Source organism: Strigops habroptila, chromosome 9 (genome assembly GCF_004027225.2).
Source record: "Strigops habroptila isolate Jane chromosome 9, bStrHab1.2.pri, whole genome shotgun sequence".
Classification (NCBI taxonomy): Eukaryota; Metazoa; Chordata; class Aves; order Psittaciformes; family Psittacidae; genus Strigops; species Strigops habroptila.
This window is the reverse complement of record NC_044285.2, coordinates 25928595-25951137: the sequence shown is the minus strand read 5'-3', so window position 1 is coordinate 25951137 and position 22543 is coordinate 25928595. Positions and strand designations below refer to the sequence as shown.

General features: G+C 44.7%; 1 protein-coding gene across 2 annotated transcripts in view; it reads right to left on the bottom strand.

Annotated features, from left to right (window-relative positions):
- CHRDL1 (chordin like 1) overlaps positions 1–21676 on the bottom strand; it is a 38675-nt gene extending 16999 nt beyond the window's left edge. The window contains exons 1-4 of one of the 2 annotated variants that reach the window (XM_030498356.1): positions 21234–21676; positions 18201–18347; positions 16275–16387; positions 12578–12671 (exon numbers count right to left, since the gene is read on the bottom strand). In XM_030498356.1, coding sequence (XP_030354216.1) covers positions 12578–12671; positions 16275–16387; positions 18201–18297 — 304 coding nt within the window. In that variant the 5' untranslated portion in view covers positions 18298–18347; positions 21234–21676. Of the gene's footprint in view, positions 1–12577; positions 12672–16274; positions 16388–18200; positions 18458–21233 lie in introns of those variants that run through there. The other variant, XM_030498357.1, reaches the window with a different exon arrangement.
- Between the last annotated feature and the right edge of the window lie 867 nt (positions 21677–22543).

Sequence of the window (22543 nt, the reverse complement as noted above, 5' to 3'; positions counted from 1 at the left end):
AGTGTTCCCAAAGCTTTAGCTGGCATTTTAATGGTGCTGACTAACATTGCTTTAATTAGCTGCCTCTGGAAAGCACCAGGCAACCCATCTGTGTGAATCCTGTAATTAACTGGGTTCAATCTGAGCTCTTCTTTGTGGCATTCACAGCATGTCAGTGGAAGCAGTATAAAACAGAGAGGGTAAAGATGTTATAGCATCAATCGAAAAGGAAGTATCTTTCTTTCTATGGTTGGCATTTATTCTCTGAGGGCTCAGACTTCAGTGTGGAGGTTGACAGGCCATGCTTGTAGTTGCCTGAAATTTCAGCGCCATCAAGATAAGACCATGAGTTAGCAATATGGATAGCACTGGTTTATCTCCAGCATTAGCATTAGGTAGTGGCAGGGGGATAAGATGTGCAACTCAGGCTTCGCATGACTTGATATGAACTTATCCTGTGAGTAGCTTTAAACCTGGAACCTGGCTGAAGAAACCTTCCAGGTTTTACAGGCAGGCAACAGAATACAACTGATTCCAAAATGGATTAGCTTCAAAAGAATTACTTTTTTAAAAGCAAATGGAGACTGTGGTGACTATGCTTGAATTCATATATCCAAGCATTCCTCTCTTCCAAACATGGGATTCTGTCCAGCTTCTGCTGTCTACCTAGGCTGTTTTTTACTGGTATGCCATACACAGGTAAATCCTAGCCTCAGAGAAGCCAATGGAAAGGTCTCCTTCAGGATTCAGCCTAGGGGCTTGCTTGAACACTGTTCAAGGTGATGCTTGTACTAGGAGGAACTGTTGATCTATAAAACAGGATTTGTATCAGTTCAGATCTATAGTACAGTCTGATACACAGGTTCACTGTGACCTAGAACTGCATGTAGGTGGGTTCAGGAGTTCCTATAGTCCATTTGACAGGGGGTGTGAAGAAACAGTATGGCAAAAGTGTGCCATGAAGGGATGTTAACTTAGTGTGAAGTGCAGCATTAATGCTTTCCTGATAGGCTGACAGAGTTAGGTGTTAATTTGATAAACATTTAATGGAAATGAGGTGGTTCAGTGGAAGCTGCCCCAGTCACACGTTTTTCATGGGAACCTGCCTGGGTTCCTGATGGTCTGCCTGTGACATGAGGTATCCAAGGGCTAAGGTTTGAGGGCATCCGTACTGTGTACACAGACCAGGGCTGTCTGGCTGCTGGAGCTTTCCAGTCTCCTGGGAGAAACAGACGCTGTGTTCACATGGATCACCGTCACTTTGGGAAACACCATCTTTTACCATTTTCTCTTTACAACTGTACTCCTTCCTGAAGTGTTATAAAAGCTTGATTCTTAGCTGCTTTACCCTTACTTGCGTATGTAGCAGAAGAGCATCAGCTATCTGCAACCAGTCCCTGGAATGGCTTACACAAATTCCATGGGCAGCTCCTAATGTTTGAAACCAGGTAGCTTCTGTAAAAGTATTTCTGTGCAAAGAGAACGAAAAGCAGTAACTGGCTCTGAGCAAATCAGCCTTTGGGAAATGTGGAGTGACTTACTTGAGGAATGGCTTTAGGATCCAGGCCCTACTATAGTCAAATCTTCAACTTGGATCCTTCTGGATAAAGGCAGGAGGTGTCGGTACAATCACAAACAGTTTTAGGACACTAACAAACCAACTGTCAAAATCACCTTAGAATCAGTACTGTTGTGGCATGATAAGCAGTAAACTATTTATGATGCGACATCTGACCTTCAAGACAAGAGAATCAGATGCTTTTGGGTGGTCTTTGCCATCATAGACAAGGAGACCAAGCATCCAGTAGTCATTATGCCAAGGTTTACAGATCTGCATCCAGTAATAGGTTGAAGTGGTAACCCAGTGTCCTCTGAACTGGAGACTGGACAGACTGGAGGAGGAAGGCGGGCAGGCAGAGCTCATGCTGCCGCTACCTCTCAGCAGTGTTGGGTAAGACCCTGCCCAGCACCTTAGGTTTTACTGCATCTCTGTGAGATACTTTCTTGCACAATATTCTGGCCATTCTTGTTAGTACTTAACACACTCACTACTGCTTGTTTTAGTGTCAGAACATCTGGCAAAGATCACTGTTTTAAAAACCCTACAGACTCTTGGCTTGCTGACTTAGGAACTATTTTTAAACGGCAACATTCAGAATCACCTTGTGTCATTACTGAAGAAGATGGGCTCTAACAGCAAGCAGAAACGCTCAGCCTGGCGTGGACTTTGCAGTTTGTCCGGTTTATTAACCACTCTTATAAAAACAATCAAGTGCTAAACAATATGAAATGAATCATGAGGACTAATGTCTTAAGAAACTTACCATACTGGGAACTGTTGTGCAGATAGTCCCTCTGGTCTTTTGTAAGTGAAGATGATAGATTATGACTTTCAATCCAGAGAGGATTTTATGAAACATGTTTTCTGAATCAACACAGAGCATAAGCATGTGCAGACCAAGAGACTGAGGATTGGGTTTGGAACCCTACTTACTAGACAAGCAATTGAGTAACTCTGGGACAACTGCTTGCACTGGCATCTCTCCTGCATATTCACCTCTATTCCCAGTGAGTTTTGCTACTTACTGAACACAGTTGGGAGAGTCAGTTTAGTTGCAACAGGTACTTCAAAGCTCTCCAGGCTGTGTCCTGGTGCAGGAAACTGTCATTGGACACCAGCTACCTGGTCATCTCATACACTGCTTCTGTACAGAAATCAGGTCACCCCAAGTAGTAACATATCATCATGTGACGCTGTTACTGCCTTGACATTTAAAATTGACATAAGAATTGCAGGCTAACTATTCAGGAGCAACATATAAAAAGCAATTATGAAGGTCAAAATAATCCACAATTCTTAGAACTGTGCAGACAACAAGCATTTCTAATGCCAAGGGGGAACATGACGAGAGTATGAGAGTACTTCCCCCTGTTTTGCTCACTGCAAATGTTATGAAAGCTGAATAAGCTCTGGTACACACTGTCCAACACAAGCAGGCAGCACAGAGCAAGCAGATCTTATCACTTCCAAACTCGCTTTGCGAGGGGACCTGGGCTGAACTCCTCTCTCCAGCTTTAAAGCAGGATGTGCCTCTTCCTGTTGCTGGAACAGACCTTGTGTCAGCTAGATAAGCATGTGTAGATGTGAGGCGGTGTAGAGCTGCTCTGATTAAGAGTATCTCAACTTGCCTCCTTTCACCTCAGCAATCAGAGCTCAGAGAAGTTGTAATGAGTCCTTTGACCCCTACTGCCTCGGTGTCTGTGTTCCAAGGGGTTCAGCCAAAGCTCTTCCCAGCCCTGGAAAAATCTAAGTGCTAGTAACATTCCAAGCAAAAGATAAAGAAAAGAAGCCTGCCTCCAGGCAGAAATCCTCTATGTTAGGCCTTTCCCTCTATTACACATATATAAGAAACAGCTATTCAGTATGAGACACGTATTTGGAATGGAGGAATAAATACGTGTTGATAATCTGATCCTTACGAATTCAAACCAGAGCAGCCTAAGAGTTAAAGAGGTGAGAGAAGCATCCTGCAGAAAGAGATTATGCAGCTTGCTGGAGAGTGACACTCAGATTTTGATCATAGTTATGTTGAATAAATCTGGAACAACTCTGTTGATTGAACTAACCCTGATGTTAGTGTTCAAACCAAACTCTGGTTTTAAAATAGGTTTTTAAAAGAAGGATTCTTTTAAAAAAGATCCTTCTATTTATACGGAAAAAAGATCACATCAATGATACTTTTCTGTGTTTATGCAGTGCGTTTCATGCACAAATAGCAGTGCTTTATATAACACAGAGCACTTCCCTATTTTCCTGCAGTTCCAGTGAGACTAACGTACAGTAACAGCAATAGGTTTGTTTTGTACCCAGAGATTCAATTAATGCTTATCTTCTGATCCACTTGTACCGGGAGAGCCAGTGAAAAGCAGCGCAGAGCTGGGAATCTGGATTTCCTCATTCTGCCACTGTGGTTCAGTTCCCCAAAAAGTCCTTCAGTGCAGGAGCTGGTTTGTGATCATATTTTGGCCACTTTAGCATGAGGGTGCTATGCTGGGGCTACTTGGTGAGAGGGGCCAAATGCAGAGGGGGTAAAGAAAACAGCAAAGCCAGGGAATCTCTGTATTACAGGAAGCAAGGGATATTGTGGGAGAAGTGTCATGGTGACCTGGGATAACTCATAAGAAGTTTACCAGACTTTTTTGTGGAGGCCTCTTGCACACACTTGCCTCAGAAAGGCAGGAAACCTGTCAGCACCATCACCTCCGTTACTCCATATCCCTGACCTGCTCCCAGGGCAGCTGCAGGGCTGGACAACCAACCTGAGCCCTGGGTGCCATCAGCCTGGGCTGGGGCAAACTGCTCTTGCAAACTGGCTGCTGCAAGGGCAAAAGCACCAGCTGCTGAGAGGGGTAATGATCCTACCCTGACATGTCAAGAGGGGTGAAACACAAATAATCTACCTAAATCCTGATTCCTCTTACAGTGGACTTGATGATCTTAAAGGTCTTTTCCAACCTAGTTGATTCTGTGATCATCTCATGAGAATACGGGAACCAGAGATAGAGAAAACCTATTACACTGTTTCAGTGCAAGGTTATCTCCTAGAGATCACACGGTATTATTTTAAATAACCTTTGTGGCTGGAGTTCATTGGGGAATTACAGCACAGCATAAGAGAGCAAATGGATTTCTTTCCTATTAAAAATTCCTTTGCTTAATTTCTTCCCTCTACGTTTGTTTCCACTCTCCATGAATGTGTCACCTCAAGGTCTGATCTGAAGTCCATTGAACTACATCGATTTGGAACCTGGCCCAAACACCTACTCTGTGTGGTACAGCATAAAGGCAGTTTCCTCTTTCATCTTGTGTGTCATATTTCTACCATACTGCTCAACGTTTCTAGAGAAGGGACTACAGCACAGTCAATAACTGCATCTGTTTTCATAGAAGGCTGAGTCCAAAAACTAGCCAAGCTAATAGAAATCTGTTGATTGACTACAGTAAACTATGGATCAACCCTCAGTCCATCTGCATTCAGCTTTCCCCCTCAGTCATGCATCACAATCCAACTTATTATGAATCTATGATATAAGGAAACATAAATGATGTGTGAAGGTCCCTTTAAAAACCAACAAAACCAGTGCAACGATGTTGTTTCTAAAGCAGTGGCTGAGGCTGACAGTAAATTTGGATTGAACAGTTGTGCACCATCCAAAAACTGCAAACACAAGCTCTAAACAAAATCCATATGTGCCTCTCCGAGGTGCAGGTGTCAAAAATATTAAGCCACAAAATGCTTTACATTAAAATAACTTCAAGGGCCAGGTTAAGCTTTAAAAACTCCAGGGTAATTCAGAGGTAATCACAACAGCCAAAGTGCATGAAACCCATTGCTCGAAGGAACTAGTAGCACCTTATCTAGACACTATGAACTTTCAGACAGATTCAAGGCAAAGATGCAGTTTTAGTTTAAGCATTGTTGGTTGTTTTTTAGCTTTCTAGGGCTAAAGTCAAGCTCTTCACATTATTTCAATATATTTTTCTGCAGCTTAATTTCCTGTGTTTTCTTTTATAGTGGCATAAAAAATTGCCCAGCAATTGCCCAGCAACTCTGAAGGACTCATAAAACACTTTCTAGGTTGCTCCATTTTAATTCCTGCTCTAAGGTTGAACTATTATATGAATCCACCGATCACTCTCCCAGCCAACAAAACAAATTGAGTAAAGCTTTGGTGCACTTTGAATCTTCTCTGAAGCATCTCTGAAGCTCTTGGAAGTGATCTTGGAAAACTTCTGAGCAGCCTATCCTATCCTGTCATGTCAGTCCAAGGAATGGAAGTTCTAATTTTGTCATCCGTGTGGGAAGATGTGTATTTTTTCAGTGCATTTTGGATGCTCCTTTACAGACAGATTGAGGTTTTATGGTCAGAAAAGCAGAATGGAAGCAGGTGATGACCTGAGTCTGGCTGTGATAGCAAACACTCCTTATGAAGCTGGTAACAAAGGCAAATCACAAACCAAACTGAATCATGTGAGCACACATCAGTAGGAAAAAATTAAGACTTTTCCTAAGAATCCCTCTATCATTATATTTCCAAATCAAATTTACTTCCAAATAAACGATTTATTTGAACTATCTAACAGCTACTCATTGGTGGGACTATACAAACCCCAAAACATCTCACTAATCTCCAGTGCTGGGTAACATTCTGTGAGCCTTTCATATTCCAGATATGAATATCCACCTTGTTTGTATATGTGGAGTAACCATAAAAAAGCAGAGCTCTGTATTTCTGTGGTACCTCCACAAGAACCAAATACAGACTGGAAATATTCAAAGCTTGCTCTTACCAATAGATACTAGTAAGTAGTTCTGTAGTTACTACTCTCAGCTGCTGTGTATGTTGTTACACCATCTCTTGTACCATGACTGCCGAGAGCTTGGCTCACAGGTTATTTTCAGTCTCTGCATTAGGTGGGAAGTGCAGAGGTGGGCAGTGAAGGCTGCTGGGCCTGCAGGCAGGGAGCAGCAGGGATTGGAGGTCTCCAGAGATCCAGATGCTGAGGTAAAGGAACAAGGGAAGGCAGGGCTGAACACTGAAAGGGAGCTCACTAGGCAGAATTTCGTCATGAACTGAGGCTCATGTCAGACCTGTGGCAAAGTGGGCAGGATGCTGAGAATAGGGCCAGTTCTTCTACAATCTGAGATGTGCCTATAGCCCCAAACCCATACTTCTATCAGTGGACTGTCAGTTAAGTGCCAACTGTGTATCCCTTGGTGTCAGGAAGAAAAGCCTTGTAGGACTCATTACTGAGGTGGTTATGAACTTGTTATTTAGCATGCATCACCCCTGAGGCTTGTGCTGCCCTACATTTTCTTTCATCTGAACATTTCTGCCAAGATTTAACCATTCTCAATGAGTTACACAGAGATTGTCCTCCCCAGTTCCATAATCCCTGCTGCCCAGAGTGCCCTTCATGTGTCCAACACAGTGCTCCTAAGGATTCAGTATCAAAACCACTTACAGGCTGTTGCTGTTCTTCACAAGTGATGGATTTTATAAGATTTCTCCATGATTTATCAAGTCTTTCATAAAATGACAGTTGTTGTTGCTCTGTTGTGTCCATCTCCCAGAGCACATCTAGGCCTTTAGGAGGCACCTTTGTAAGATGCCCTTTTTTTTATTGTTGTCTGAAAATACAGCATGTGTCAACTTTCAGTAGCTATAATGTTCACTACTGTCAGATTCAAATTTCAGTAAGAATCATGGAAGAAAGAAATCCTTTCTGCATATCATTCTCATGAGAATCTTCCTGTGGCTTTCTTCCTTAATCCTTCCACCATTATATACGAGAAAGGAAATCACAAGCTCAGAGATTGTTTATACTGCTGATGACCAATGGTCTCCAATCTTTTGATGGGGTAAGATGGAAAGTGGGTGTTTTGGCAGCACAGTTCATGAAGGAATTCTGCTGCCTGGGGACTTAGGCAATAGCGGAATTAACACTGAGAAAGGAGAAGGGTTTCTGTGTTTGCAGCTTGTCAGAGTTGAGAACCTTGAAGATCTCTGGTGCTAGGGCAGGGATCTGGTCTTTTGGACAGTAGGGAGTTCTGATGTTTCACAAGTCATCTGTGAAGTCTGGAGCAATCTCCAAATTCTCATGAAGTATTTAGGTGTTTAAACCATGTGTATTGGTTCAGGCACAACTTTTAGAAGGATAATAGATGCCCTTTGCCAGGTTACTCATAAAAATTCTTGAGTATTGCTACAATAGTCTGTTTTCGGTCTGGAATTCAGGATACAAAGTGTTTCTGACTTTAATTTCAGAGCTGTAGCATCTGTCAACAGAGATGTTTTCATATGGGAGGTAACAACTGTTCTTTTACTAAGAGCACGGAAAACAGTATCTGCTCAGTAAGAGATCAGCTGAACATACCCTAATATTACCATACTATGGGGTTTTTCTCTTTCCTCCTCACGCCTCACACCTGTCTATTTAAGGCCATTAAAACTCCTTGTAACTTCAGTGAGATCTGAGCCATGAGTTTCTCACTTAGTGACATGAGAAGGGTGGGTGGTAGCAACAAGAACTGTATAGAGCATGGAGGAGTTGGGCACAATATGCCTTCCTCCATCCCACCAATATTTGTGATCTAGACTGGGTTCTTCTGAATGGAAGGGTGAGAAGATTGGAACTGAGAGCCTGGAGCTCTGCTGTGTGAGCTGGGTGGAACCCAAAACCTTTTCACCAAATGGTTTATTGTGTGTACATTCTGCAGCGGTACATCATTCCACCAGAGCATCCCAACTGCCCAGGTGGAAGATTTAGGTTGTAATTCGGTGCAAGATGCACTGTATTACATACACATATATGTAGTATTCTGTGTTTATACATACGATGTGTATCAGGTCAGCAGGAGCTGTATGTGCTCAGCACCTTGCAAGGCTCAGTCTGTAAGAGTATCCACACTAGAGAGTGCAGTGTGTTACCTGGACTGGCTGAGTTCCTGGAGGGAATTGTGAGAAGGTAGCACTGAGCTCACTGCAGGCACGTTTTTCCTGCTTCTTAAGCAAGTTTTGCATTGTAGTGAGTTCTGCACTGTCCTAACTCGGCTGCTTCCAGGATCTCAAATCGCCAGTTCAAAGATACAGCTATTACTGAGTCATGCTGCAGTCTGCCATGCAGACACAGCTGTTTGATTTTCAGGTGATGTTCTCAGACCACTGTGACAATACCTGGTCTGGTCCATCTCTGTGTTTAGTCCAGCTTTGTATATAGGTACAACCTGGCATTTTGTTGTTATTTCAATATCTAAAGAACAACGAAAAGTACATTAGAAAAGTGGTTTGAATTTGATACAGAAACATCATAGTACCAAAGGAGCTTAGACTTAAATGTGTTACTAATCATGAATGCTCTTGGAAGCCAGTGTGTTTAGTCGGGGCATCAACTAACTAAAAATACTGGAGCCAGATGGGCTGCTCCATACATCAGCGTGCAGCCTTGTCTGCTCCGAAATCAAACCAGCAAGTGCAATATGGAAACCCTTTCTAACTCCTGCAATTGTGCCTTTTTGCCTCTGATGTAAGCTTCCCCTATCTTAGATTTACATATTGCAGAGTGTACTCAATAATTTTAGCTCTTTAGCTAGACTCTGAATGCTTTGATTTGCAATAATTTCATGTAGAAGTGATGCAATCTACAATAAATGTTCCATTTGTAAAGGCTCTGTCCGTAGTAGCGCCACAAAGGAAATAGAGCGAATGCTTCAAGAACTTGTCCATGAAGCTTATTTTCATGACAGGAGGCAGGAGGTCTGAAGTCCACTCTAACTCAGAGCTGATCCAGCTCTAAGTATGATGGTGAATTTTCTCCTTGACTTTATAAATCCCTTCTCCTCTGATGATGCCTGAGGTGGAAGGGAAGGAGTTCAAGCTCAGAAGCATGTGATGTCCTTTTAGGTCTCACTAGAATCCCAGTATATGTGAACCTAGTACTTCTGGGTACATGTGTGTGATGACAAGACTCTAATCTAATTTCAGAGCTGCAAAAGGGAGGAGTATCTCGTTCTATACAAGACACAAGGTCTGGATTGTGCCAGTGCCAGAAAGATGTTTAAAACAAAAAAAGATCAGCAGTGACTCTGTGATAGAAGCTGGTAGGATTGAACCACTGGTGAAAAGTAGAAGATGCTTCATAACCTATGTCAGACAACTACTTAAGATTCATGGTGGCTGGTGCCAGGGAGACAGGATACAAACACTGCATCTCTTTGTGTCAGCAAGTCCAGTGTCACTATGGATGCAGGAGACACGAATTCCAAGGGGAGAGTGGTGCCAACTTTTCTCAAAGGAATCCCTTCAACAGCTCCTCCACTTAGGTAGTTATGAAGTTCAGTTTCCAATGAAAGCTGCTGCCTCCTGGCATTACCTCTGCTTCATTAAATAAGGAGGCAGTTATTTGGGCAGTTACACTCTACAAGGCTACACTCTATAAGTTCCACTCTCACTCTTGCAGAAAGGCAGGAAGAGCCCAAAGTCACTCTGAGTAGCACTACTCATTTCTGAAATGAGCTTGAGAAACAGAGGGGAAACCTATGTGACAGAATATAATGAGCAGTTATAGTCACTCGAATGGGTGGCTAATGGCCAGAGCTCTATCACCTTCCATTAAAGAATAACCAGGGAAACCAGAGAAGTGATATTCCAGCTTATCATGGCATGCCACACAAAAGACACTGTATGCCAGACACACAGGAATGGAAAGCTAGCCTAAGATGTGCAAGAATGCTTGAGATTCCTACTCAGATCAGGCATGAACATTACTACTGAAGATAGGACACTAAATATGATACACATAATCACTGCAGCAAGCAGAATGCAACTAACCCCTGCAATCACAGGAGATTCCTGGTCCTCTTTTGCCTGACGTCGGTGCAACTCTGTCTGAATTACGGATTCAATTAGGGGAAAAATCGACCTTAGTGGGACTCTCGTTTCTAATGAGATGCTGCTCAGCCAGCAATTTAATTTACATATTAAATTCCTTTAATATATAGCAGATAGACTATAGATGGAGTCTAGGAGCCTGCAGGAGAACATAATGGATCACAATTCAGGAAAGGCTCATTCTGCTCATTTTCTGGATTTATCGGTTTAAACACCCAGTACAAAATTCTACCTGAAGACAGCGAACAGCAAGAACTTCACTTGTAAGAAGGATTTGAGAGTTTACAGGGGCCCTTATTCTTCCTTACTAGGTCATTGGAGAATGTTTTAAAATCTTGATAGGTATCACAACATTTACAGTCCCATAAACAGAAAACAGCCAAACAGTGCAGTGCCAGAGAGCACTGGAAGCAAACCCAGTCACTCTGAAGCATTTGGTTCTATACTAAATACTGTACAGGGAAATTTAAAAAAGAAAGAAGTTCCTGACCCCAAATGCCGGTCACATACTGGGGTGGGATTGCTGTGATTTAACTTAAGATGTCAAAACAGTGAGCATCTAGTGTCAGCTATTTGCCTGTGCTCCCTCAGTAAGCAGTGGAGAGAGATGGGCATCTCCAGGGAAAACTTCTCATTCTGGGTAACAGGATGAATGACCCTTTGGGACACCACATTCCCAACAGCTGTGAAGGGTATCTTCATGATTCCCTTCCCAACTGAAGCTTAGATTAGCTGGAAGAACAGACCAGATTTGGGGCACACTGGCACACCAGTCCTTCTTTTGATGTGAAGGCAGAAGAGGGGTTTGTGTTGCCAGCATCCTACCACTTAATCTGATGCTACTAGTTAGTCAGGTAAAACATACTGCCTTACAAACCTTCTTGCCTATGTATTAGACCATCATAGGTAACACTGTACCATTAACTAGGTGCTAAAGTGTTAGATCTGAAGTTGAATGGGATGAATCTCATCCCAGGACACAAGGAGAATGTGTTTGAGCAACCTGGTCTAGTAGAAGTTGTGCTTCCACTAAGATGCTAAGAGTGGCATCATGGCATTGGAGGAGGTATGCACTTGAAATGGTTTTTCCTTATCACTGATTAGAAAAGGATTCTAGATACCTAGATGGGATACTGATACAGACATCTTATGTACAGATGTACATGATTGTCAGGACAGATGAATCCTACAAAAAACTGGTGCGCTGGTGTCATTTATTCTCCAGTAAGTGCAATGAACACATTCCAATCCCAGCTGAACAGCAAACTGCTTGTGCACCCACTGCTGGGTACCACCTCCTGCTCACAGGTTTTGGTCAGGGAACAGCTGGTTTCCTCAGACAATGAAACTCTCTGGAGAAAGTCAAATAAACCCTTTCTATGATGCTGCATGAATACTCTTTTATAAATGGGAATGAGGGGTGCCACTAAGACAGACATTTAGGGGAAAGCTCCAGTCAAATCTACCAGCCATTAGGCCATGTCGGGAATGTTGTAACAGCCTCGTGAAAGATCCTGCTTAGTCTCTTTCATACAGTGGCTCTTAATAATGAGCATATAATAAATGTACAGTCTGGAGGAATTTAGTATACAGGATCCCATTGGATTTATATAGTCATAAACTCCTACAGCACTGCTTCTATGATTTACAACAGTCTCTACTAATTATGAAGCTATGCCTGGATTTGAGATGTAAAAAGCAAATGTTACCAGCCTAGTTGTACAGTGATACTATACAAATGCACATTTGCCACAGCGATTTTGAACTGCTTGTTAACAGAGAGCCACTGCAAATAACCATGTATTTCAGTCAGCTCTTAGGGAAAGCACCAAAAGCAGAAACCTGGGAAGTCTGTGGGATGGCGTTTTATTGTGATGGAGTTTAGAGATAAGGGAAGGAGTTGGGAGCGGATAGTCCAGGGACCCCGCCAGTGAAACTCCTGCTGCCTTCTGCTTAGATTGTAGGGGACTGGACTTGGGAGCTTGCCTGATCCCTTCCCAAATCTGTACTTCCAATTTCCTAAACCACCTGTAGGACAAGCCTCTCATGACCTAAATGGACATAGAAGGATGTTTACTTCGCAGAAGTTTTCCAGCATCATAAACAACAATTTCAGCAAGGACTGTACGGCATTAATAGGAATTACCTGGGCATCGTGGGCAGCATAGCTGTGGTACGTGCACAGGGGAAGGACAGTGTAGACTTGGGCATCTTATTCTGCTGCACAGTACATTTCCATTCTGCAGGTGAACACAAGACAATACTTCTATGAAATGGGCTATCTTACAAATTTCTGTGTTCTCTATTCTACATCTAAATAGTCTTTATTTAAATGCATTTCTACAACATTCTGATTTCACTCACACCGGGTTTCATTGCTCACACTGGATTCATGCTGGAGCTCCGAATGCAGCAGAAATCCATACAAACCTTAAAATCAGAGGAAGTGCCTGAAAGGGGCTTGCAACAATCATCATTTGTGTTTTTCTTTTGAGCAGATTATGCTTAGGAATTGCATTTTCAAAACTGAGACCCAGATAATGAATGGTTGGTCTCTGAGGTATCCCCTGCTGAGGGTTAGTTCAAGACCACAAGAGACAATAGCATCTGTAATAGTTCCTGAAAACTGTGGAGAGTCTTTTGTTTTCATTTTATGGGTTCCCCAGCAGACAAAAAACACCAGTTGGGAAGAAGCCATTTTTCTAAGAAACACGAGCAAGTCTTGGGAATAGTGTTCATTATTCATGTCATTAACATCATATTCTATTTGACCACATCTAAGTTTGATTTATAATTAAAACACAGGGAATTTTCTTTCTCCAGTGTCTGTAACAAGCAAAGACTATCCATTTCAAATTCCCATTTCCCATCTATAATTCATCCTCCTAATTTAGCTCTGAGTTGCTCATGTTTATAGCAAGAAAGATCTTTCAGCATGAACACTGATACTATGCTATGACTGCAGTTTTAGGGAGTGTCAGGAATAAACCCACTTCATTTTCCTGTGCCTTCTGGAGCACTGAAATGTTTCCAGCAGTGGTGCAGGCTTCCTTAGATGGTGTATGTATGGGCTTTCCTCTCTTTCTTCTCTTTCAAAATAATCCATTGACTCCTAAGTCTCTGCAGACCACAGGCTGTAATCATAGATCATTACTACCCACAAACTACATTTGTGCATCTGCTTTGGAAAGAGACACTAAAAATGCTATCACCATCTGTTTCCAATGCTGACTGAAATGAAATATACTGATTTTACAGAGGAGGAGCAATTTTAGGCTGTAGTTTCTGTGTGGGATAGGGACTGTCACTGGTGTGCACAGCCCCTTGCCCAGTGCACCATCACCTGAGAGCCTGTAAAGCGCTGCTGTGGAAGACAATCTGGCACGGTCTGCTGGCCGGGCTCTGTGTTGCTCACTTCTCCTGCTCCATGGCCTCACTCCCTCCGTAATGATTAGTCCTGTGAAATCTCCTGAGGTGAACGTCTGCTTGCTGCGCGGGATCCGATGTGATGGTCCTGCAGGCCTGCTTCCATCCTCAGTGCTGCCTGCCGTGCTCTGCTCTTTGCAGCAGGACACAACTATTCCAACTGATCTTGTGCTTCCTAAGACTGCTCTTAGACTCACAGTGCTATTTAGGAGACCAAGCCCTACTAAGTAGGACTTAAGCTTACCCTCTAGAGCAGGACTTAAACTCTTCTAAGCCTCTGTGAGTCAGGGCCATGATGAGCATTTCTGCAGCAGATACCCAAAGAGTAACAATGCGTTTCTCCTCCCAGCCTGGGGGTATCAGTACTAAGCGTAGAGAGCATTCATTTTGACCCCTGAAGTCTGCAGATCTGACCGTGAAGACAAGCAAAAAGCTGCTCTATTTTAGAGAGTAAAATAATGATCTGACAAACTGTGAGTGTTCCAGTATACCTGCCAGTAACAGCCAACAGTTTCCACTGAGTACTGGTGGCGAGGAGGGGTTGTAAGAGAAAGGGGGGGCAGGGTGAGAACACTGACCTACGTTTAGTTTTATTCTGGTTTAAGTATGTAAATTATAACTTGTAAAAATACAATGCTACATACACACACCACCAGGAAGGCTTGTTTTTTAATCCCAGGCTGAATAATTTGGCCTCTGTTCAGTTAATTTGTCTGCCTTTTTCTTCAACATTAGAAGTGTGTGTGTGGGGGGGATGGATGGACTCATCCAGGCTGTTGTTTAGAGATGGAGCAGAGATCTCCGTCTGTTGCCTGGCTCATATGACTTGTTTTGTGTGGAGATCGTATGGATCATGATGTTTGAGGCCAGCGAAGAAATTTTGGTCGCACTGGTGACACAGACACCTGGGGTTTTTATGCTGTAATACTAGGTTTAAGGTCTGTGCTTGTGCTATGTCATGACACATTTTCTAACGCTTTATCTAGCCTTACTTTTATTGAAATTATAGATTATTGAGAGTTTCCTGATGATCTGGAACTTTCACAGCAGGTCAGTGTTCTGAGGGCACTTCTTTTGGCCAGGACAAAGCCCAAATGAATGGCTGGATGCTGCAGTTGTTATTTGGAGTCTTCTTTCCAGGCAACAAGGGTCACATCCCAGAGATCCCTCAGAGCATCCTCACTGCTGAAATAACCCCAAGTGACATTTTGCACCCTCATGGTACAAGAAAGGTAAAACGGAGCAAACAAGGAAGTAGAGTCCAGAACCTCTTCTGAGCTGCATGTACTGGTCATTACCACAGTTTACTTCTTTACTAACAGCTGCCCTGAACTGTCACTCTGGTCTTTCATGCCATGAAAGAAATGAAATACACTCCATTTGCTGGAGCCTCACAGTGTGCGGGTGTCCCTGTGCTCTAGGGGAGCATACCATGCACTTTCCCATCCTTCCAGACTAACATCTTCCTAAAACTCATTGAGCAATGATTTGTATCCAGATCTCTAGGGTTTCCAGTTAATTTCATCCCCATCCAGGACAGCCTTCCAGCAATTTAATGTGTTTTACCACACAGTGATTCTGAGGGAGTTTTCCACTTACAGATCAGCAGAAGTGAGTGGAAACTCCTTTTTGCTGTAACCAAGGACTTTTCATTTTCTTTGTACTACATTGCTTTTCTTTTACTGCCTTTTCTCTGCTGCACAGATCTGAGATGCAGCCAAGCCTGTGGGGCTACTGTTGGTGCATCTCAGTGCTAAACTGTAGTAGCAGATCCCTCAGAGCAAATGCTGCATGAGGGCCCAATATTTTACACTTGCAGGGAGGAAATAGCCAAGAAAACTTTATTCTGCATTAAATACAGCAGACAAAACTCAGCATCTGGAGTGTCTCATGTGTTACTGATTAAAAGCCCCTTATTTAGTCATTTTAAAGTACTCCAAGAGACATACTTTGACCTCGTTTTCCTGCCCCCCCAGCTGTATAGTGCCATACTTAGGAGATCTATGGCTGCTGCATCTTCATATCAGGCATCAGCTGATGATAGCAAAGGACCTGTCCCTTCATGTCCTGGCCAATTCTCCCTGCTTCCCAAACCTTTTTGTCATTTTTCCTCATCTAATTCTTCTTTCATAGATTCTATAAGCGGTGTTATACAATCCTGTTCCTTTAGCACTTTAGGGCATCAGATGCTTTGACTGTGGAAATGCCTCTGAAGTTGTGGGCATTGCCCATAGATCCAAACAACTCCAAATTCATGTTCAGAATAATCATCCACATTGATGGAATTGCTGTTTCCTGCAGCATGACCCGCTAGTGCAAACAGGTTTAAGCTTTTCAAATCATAGATACAGCAGGAAGGATGCTGGTCAATTAAGCAAGTAGAAGTAGTTGTAGGATTAATAACTCAGCAGTCCTACCTCTGAGCACAGACAGTTCACGCAGTAGACAAGGCCATAGGGTTCTAGGTAAGGATGCCATCTCTCTCCAACACGATACTTCTTATCTTGAAACATGCAGTATGTATCTGAGTCTGTAAAGCAGGAAAGAATTGAAAGAGCTGTGAATGAATGTTCCCATTCCGTGCTTACAAAGCGTTCCTAGGTTTTATGTAAACTACTTTTTCTTTCCCTGGAGTATCACACAATGGAAATGGCCTTGATTTCATGTGCTGTTGTCTCTAACTTCCCAACATAAATGATATGGTCTCCCATCTTTCCAAACCCGCAGCTCCTGAAATAGGTGACACAATGGCTGTCATACAGGGCGAGTTTATCCTTTCACCTGCAAAAACACTGGCTAAGATCACAACAAAACTAAAGTGCCTGATTGCTCAGATGGGTTTAGGAAACAAAACCTTTTCACTGCAAACCCAAAGCAGTTGGCTCAACTCAGGAAAATCCCAGGTTGTATAGCTGAGAGATTCTGAACAAGGGGTCTGCAGAAGGAAGGCACATGCACTGTATTTACACTGCATGTTCAGTGTCTCCCTATTTTAACAACCTAATAGAAGTTTGTCCTAGTGTTTCAGAACAACTTGTGCTAACTTTCATATGCTTCAGCATTCACAGTATTTTAAGATGTTTTTGTGCATTAAGCACTTCTTATCATGCAGGTACAGTTCTGCAGGTATTTATCTATCTATCAGACATTACTGCCCTATCTCTCCCTGTCACGTTATGGCTTCATACTGAAACCTCAAATCTCTTCAATAAAAGGGTGCTTCTCATGTGTTTCCACAAGAGAATTCCTCCCTGTTATCTTAATGATGTCCAAATTCAGCTTAATTCATTACCCTCAGTATAGATGATACTTCAGGGTATCAAACAAAATACCTCCTTCCAAGTCATAATCCAGGCAAGGGACATTCTTCCCATTTCCTGAGCTAAAAGAAGGTAGCAAGAGGTAGGGATTATTGGTAGCAACTGTGAAATGCTCTGCTTTCATTTCACTAAAGCATGACAAATGAAAGGCAGGATCTGAAAAAGCAGATGAACGGAGTTTGGTAGTTTCTGACACTCTGCTTTCTCTGACCAGGAATACCTGCACATTGTTTGCCTGGGAGCACGTTCAGCAGAGAAGGTGACCTTTTTGGAACTCACTTTTTTCCTTTTTTTAATGCATCTACTTCTTTAGAAGCAGAAGTGCCTGATACTGAGGCTGAAAACTGTAACTGCTTCTCAAGGGCAAACAATGTCTTTGGTAAGAAGGCGGCCAAAAGGTGAGGAGAGCAGTCCGAAGAGCTAGTAACAGGGCTGTAGCAGTCTTATTTGAGTAGTTACTCCTCCTTGCCATGCTTTCTGAAATGTGTTAACATCTCCCACGGATGACAGGCTTTGGAGAAATACTCCCTTTGTTTTGTTTGTATTCTTTTCAATTCTTCTCATCAAGTTTTTGACAGTGCTTAGACTCTTAATTTTCTCAAAGGATGTATCTAATCCAGTTCATATGAGGTTGTTTTTGGAACACACCATAACAGTCTTGGACGAGCTTTACACTAGCTGAAAACATCAGCACAATAGTCTTACACATGGGACAGAATCCAGATAATCTGTCAGATGTTTACAGAGATCACTAAAACGGAATTAAGCACTCTCTGGATTCAGGATATTTGAAATAAAACAGATTCTCCAATTGATGTGTTATGTTCTTCATGATGCAATGAAACCTGTACAGCTTCAGGAAGAAGTGCCCCAAACATGGGGGTGACCTAATCCTAAACATAGGATTAGGAGGAAGAATGTGAGAAGGTTTTGAACATAGTACCACAGTTTGAAGATCTTTTCTGTCAAATAGAAGGAAAATGTCAAATTTGGGTGAAGGTAACAGCTTTGAAGTTTACTTACGTTTTACTTGTTCTAGTTTACCTCCATCTACGAGAAGGAGACAGAGCACACCACAAAAGATAAAGTGAAAATCCTTCAATATCCACTTTTTTCTCATCTTTATCGACAAAAGGAAAAGAAAGAGCCTCCAAAGCAGAGAACGTTGAGCTGTTGGGAAGAAAAGACTAAATTAATTACACCAAAGTCCTGTAAGATACTTCAATTCTCTGACATGATGTCATCCAGCACGCAGAAATCCTTAACTGTCTACATCATGGATCTTCATTTCATGGAAGCAGCTTTGGCTTCAGATCATTTCAGTTTTGGAAAAGGGGCTACATTCCCATTCATGAAGGTTGAAAACTGGGTGTTACTTCTAATAAAGTCCTTATTTTATTCCAAAGCAGAGAAATCTGGCTTTGGAATTCTTCAAGACCTCTTTCACAAGAAACCAGTGGGGGAGATGTGCTTGTGGAGCAGCTCTTCTGGATGTAACTGAGGAAATGCAGGTGTCAACTGTAACGTTTGCTTCAGTAGAACATGAACCTTGGCCATTGCTGGTGCATTGGCCCCGCACTGTGACACTCTCTGCTTAGGGCAACATGTGGCCATGCTCTTGGCAATGGGAGCTCTCCCGCATCTCACGGGCTTCCACCACTATTCACTTGCCTTTCTCCCAACCACTGTTGTTCTGGGACTGTGTATAATTGGTTTTCCCTTCTGTGGCCTTGGTATGTGAAAGTAACATGAGGGATTGACACGTCATCTTCATTCCTGTCAATCTTTGCTGTCAAAACCTGGCATATGGAGCAAAGCTTAACATGTTCTCTGTGTGGTGCAGAGGTGGTACCATACGTGCTGCATGCACAGTTCTGCTTATCTTTTTCTCGCTTTAAAAGGTGGATTATTTTATAATGAAAAAAAGGCAGAAAATAATGAACTAAAGTAGAATTCATTTATTTCTGACAGCCAGCCTAAGGTTCTAAATTGAGAAATATGTTGATGCTTTACTGTTTATCGGAATCCACTGCAAAGATGTTCTCTTCCCAGAGTCCACTTGTCCATAATTTGGAGTGTCAGGAAGATTTGGGGTTGATTTGAAGAGGTTTAATGTGGATTCACAAGTAGTTTTACAAAAGTTCCAATTAAAATAATTCTCTACTGGAAAAATAAACCATCTGCTTTGTAAGGTTATTTGACCTCTTCAGATTTCATGTAAATAATGTGAGTATGTTTCCGCTCACAGATAACCAAAGCAGAAATGATAATTCATCCATGTATATTCAAAATCAAGTGGTGGATAACTTAGAGAGATTAATAGTAAGTTAACAGCACCTAAAAAGAAACTCCTCCTAGTGAGGCTGTTGAGATCCACAATAGCGCAGCAAAGGGTGGCTGGTCTGATTTTATCGGAGTGGTTTTATTGCCTTTCCTGTTCAAGGCTTGCATTTCTCCACCTTCCCAAACCACAACCAGAACGGGCATCCTCCTTAACTAACCAAATCTGTGCAGCTACTCTGCCTGTGCTCAGTCAGCTCCCTTGAAAGAATGCAAACTGCATCTGAAAACATCCCAAAGAATAACCCCATTTGAAAAGCCCACTCCCTATGCAGTAACAAAATACAGTTTTCCATTTAGTTTGGAAGCTGAGAATAATATTCCAATTTCAGAAGACAAGTTTAAGTCATTTTTTCCTTTCAATGTCTTCAAATCACACAGGACGTTTTTAAAGCCAAATAACCTTTTAAACACTCCTTTAAAATTAAACCCTCATAATTCAGTCCCAGGAATCATGCAGACGCTGAGAACAACAGTAGCACATCCTGGGACTAGCAGAACTGTGAGTATTGCAGTGTTTTGGCCTTCCTGGGGGTTGCTTAAGCAAAGCAAATTTATAAATGGAGCACAGTTACCCTTTGTGGAGCACTTTACCTGTTGGCCAGCTTGGGTAGTTCCGACAGAAAGGGTTAGAAATCCCTCCATTTCAAAGGTCAGGTCTTCAAAAGGAAGAACATTTTAAAAGTTGGATTGCCTAGGCTCAGAAATGCTGCCCGGTGGTGTGAAATGGAGGAGTTAATAATAGAAACGGGATGGAGACTTTTGATGTCTTTCTTAATTCTCTTTAATTTCTGTATTGTTGTTACTCCAAATATAAACACATACTTTTCACTATTAGCACACTCCCTTTATTTCCCCAAAGGGCAACGTCCTAAAAATATTCCTGGATTTAAATAATCTCGGTTAGGATTAACCTGTTAATTATTGGTGTGTTTTCTGCATGGTGGAAACAAGGAAAGCGATCACTTCTTACATGAGGTACTCACGGGAACACAGCTTGCGGGGCTGTGTTTAACGCCTCGCCCTCCAAAGCGCCCGCCGCGGTGACCGAAAGCGGCAGTGCCCGGCCCCGCCGCGCTCCACCGTTAATGCAAGGAGGGATAGAGGCGGCGGGACGGCGCGGGGCGGGCAGCGGCTGTGCCGTGAGCGAGGGCACCAGCCGCGGCTGCCGGGGCGCGGCGGGGCCGGGGGAGCTCAGCCCAGCCCGGCCGCGGGGCTCTGCCCGCCGCCCTCCGGTGCGGGGCATGCAGCTCCCGCCGCTCGCCCCGGGGCTTTTCCCTGCGCGTCCGCTGTCGGGGGTGCTTTGAAGCGGGCGAGTATCCAAGCGAGCCGCGGGCAGAGGCGCCTGGCTCCCGCTGCTCCAGCAGAACAGCCGTCCCTGGGGCGCCGAGCCCGGGGAGCGCCCCGCAACCCCGGGGCCGGCGGGGAGGGTCAGGTCGAGGGCTGCCGTCGGCGCAGCTCCGGTCCGAGCCGCGGAGCTCGCCCGGGAGCCGGCAGCGCGGACGGCGCGGCCCGGCCAGGTGCCGGCGGTGCCTCCGCGGGGAAGCAGGACCACGGGCCGGCCCCAACCACCGGCCGGGCGGAATAAACCGGACCCCCGCAGGGCTGCCCGTGCCGCCAGCCCAGCCCCGGGCAATGCCCAGCCCAGGGGTGCAGCTTCGACAGCGGGACCGTGCCTTCCCCGGGGTCTTGCCAAGGAAAGAAAAGCTCACTAACCTGGGGCAGGGCTGGAGGGCGCTCCGCTGTGCCGCGGGCCCCAGAGACTGCCGGCGAACGGCGGCTTCGGCTCGGGGAGCCGCGCGGCTCCGCTCTCCGCTCCGCCGGGGTACGGGAGGGCTCCGGCCAGGCGGCTCCGCGTCCCAGTCACGTTGCCATAATCTTCTCCCGCGGCTCGTCCGGGCTTTCAGGTTTTCCCCTCGCTCCCTCAGTGGCGGGCAAGGAGGGAACCGACGGCAGCCGGCAGCCCCCCGACCCCCTGATGGACGGGAGAGGCGGGAGGGCGGCAGGAATCCGCTAAGCCCGGGGCGGGCGCTTCGCAAGGTTCCGGGCTGCCTGGCAGGGGACACCTGCCACCACCTCCTGCCCCAGCGGGGAGCGCAGCGAGGCCCCGCGGCCGGAGGATGCTCTCGGCGGCGGGTCCTGCCCCGCAGCCCCGCCGGCACTGGAGCGGCGGCAGGAGGAGGAGTGGAGGAGCCCGCGCCCCGGCGGTCCGCCTCCCGCCCCGGCCCCCTCCTTTCCCGCGCCCGCTCCTGCCGCCCGACACAGAAGCGTGACTGACACGGCCCGGGGTGGAGTTTGCTCCGCTGTGGGGGGCCGGGGCAGGCGGGGGGCGGCGGCGAGAGCGGCGCGATCCCGGGCGGGGGCTCGGCCCGTTCCCCCCTCCCGCCGCGCGGGAACCACCTGCGGGACCCTCGCCGGGAGCTGCCTTCTGCGGGCTGGGTGACCGCAGCCACCGCCTCGATAACCGAGCCCCGCGGTCCGTTTGCTTAGAGAGGGGACTCTGCACGACGTGGCTGTCTAATGGGCTTTTCACACGCGGGGTGCCCTCCAGAGCAGGGCCGGTGGAGTCGGCGTCCACTGGGATTTGTCAGCCACCTTCTGCTGATACCCTCTGGTCTGATTTATTGTGTTAGAAGGTTTCAAGGTCACATTGAGATTCTGGTGGAACTAAATTAAACCCATGACTCATGACATTATATGCTTGGTCAAACATTCTTTTTCTGTCTTGTTGTAGCCCCTGTAACTAATAAGAAGAGATCAGTGAACCCTTGACAAATGATCTGAGAAGAAGGGTGAGGTATGAAAAGACATCCTGTGGAGAAACAAATTACAAGCTATTTCCCCTAGTTTGGGAGCAGGGTGTTTGGGGAGCACTGCTGGGAGGTCACACACCTCCCAGGCTTGGTAGGTCTTTTCAGAAGGCTGAAAATTGAGCAGAACTTTCATTTCTTCCATAGTAACTTAGGGGACGAATACGGAAAACACAGTGTACACCGAAACCTTACACTAGCATGAGGAAAGGACAG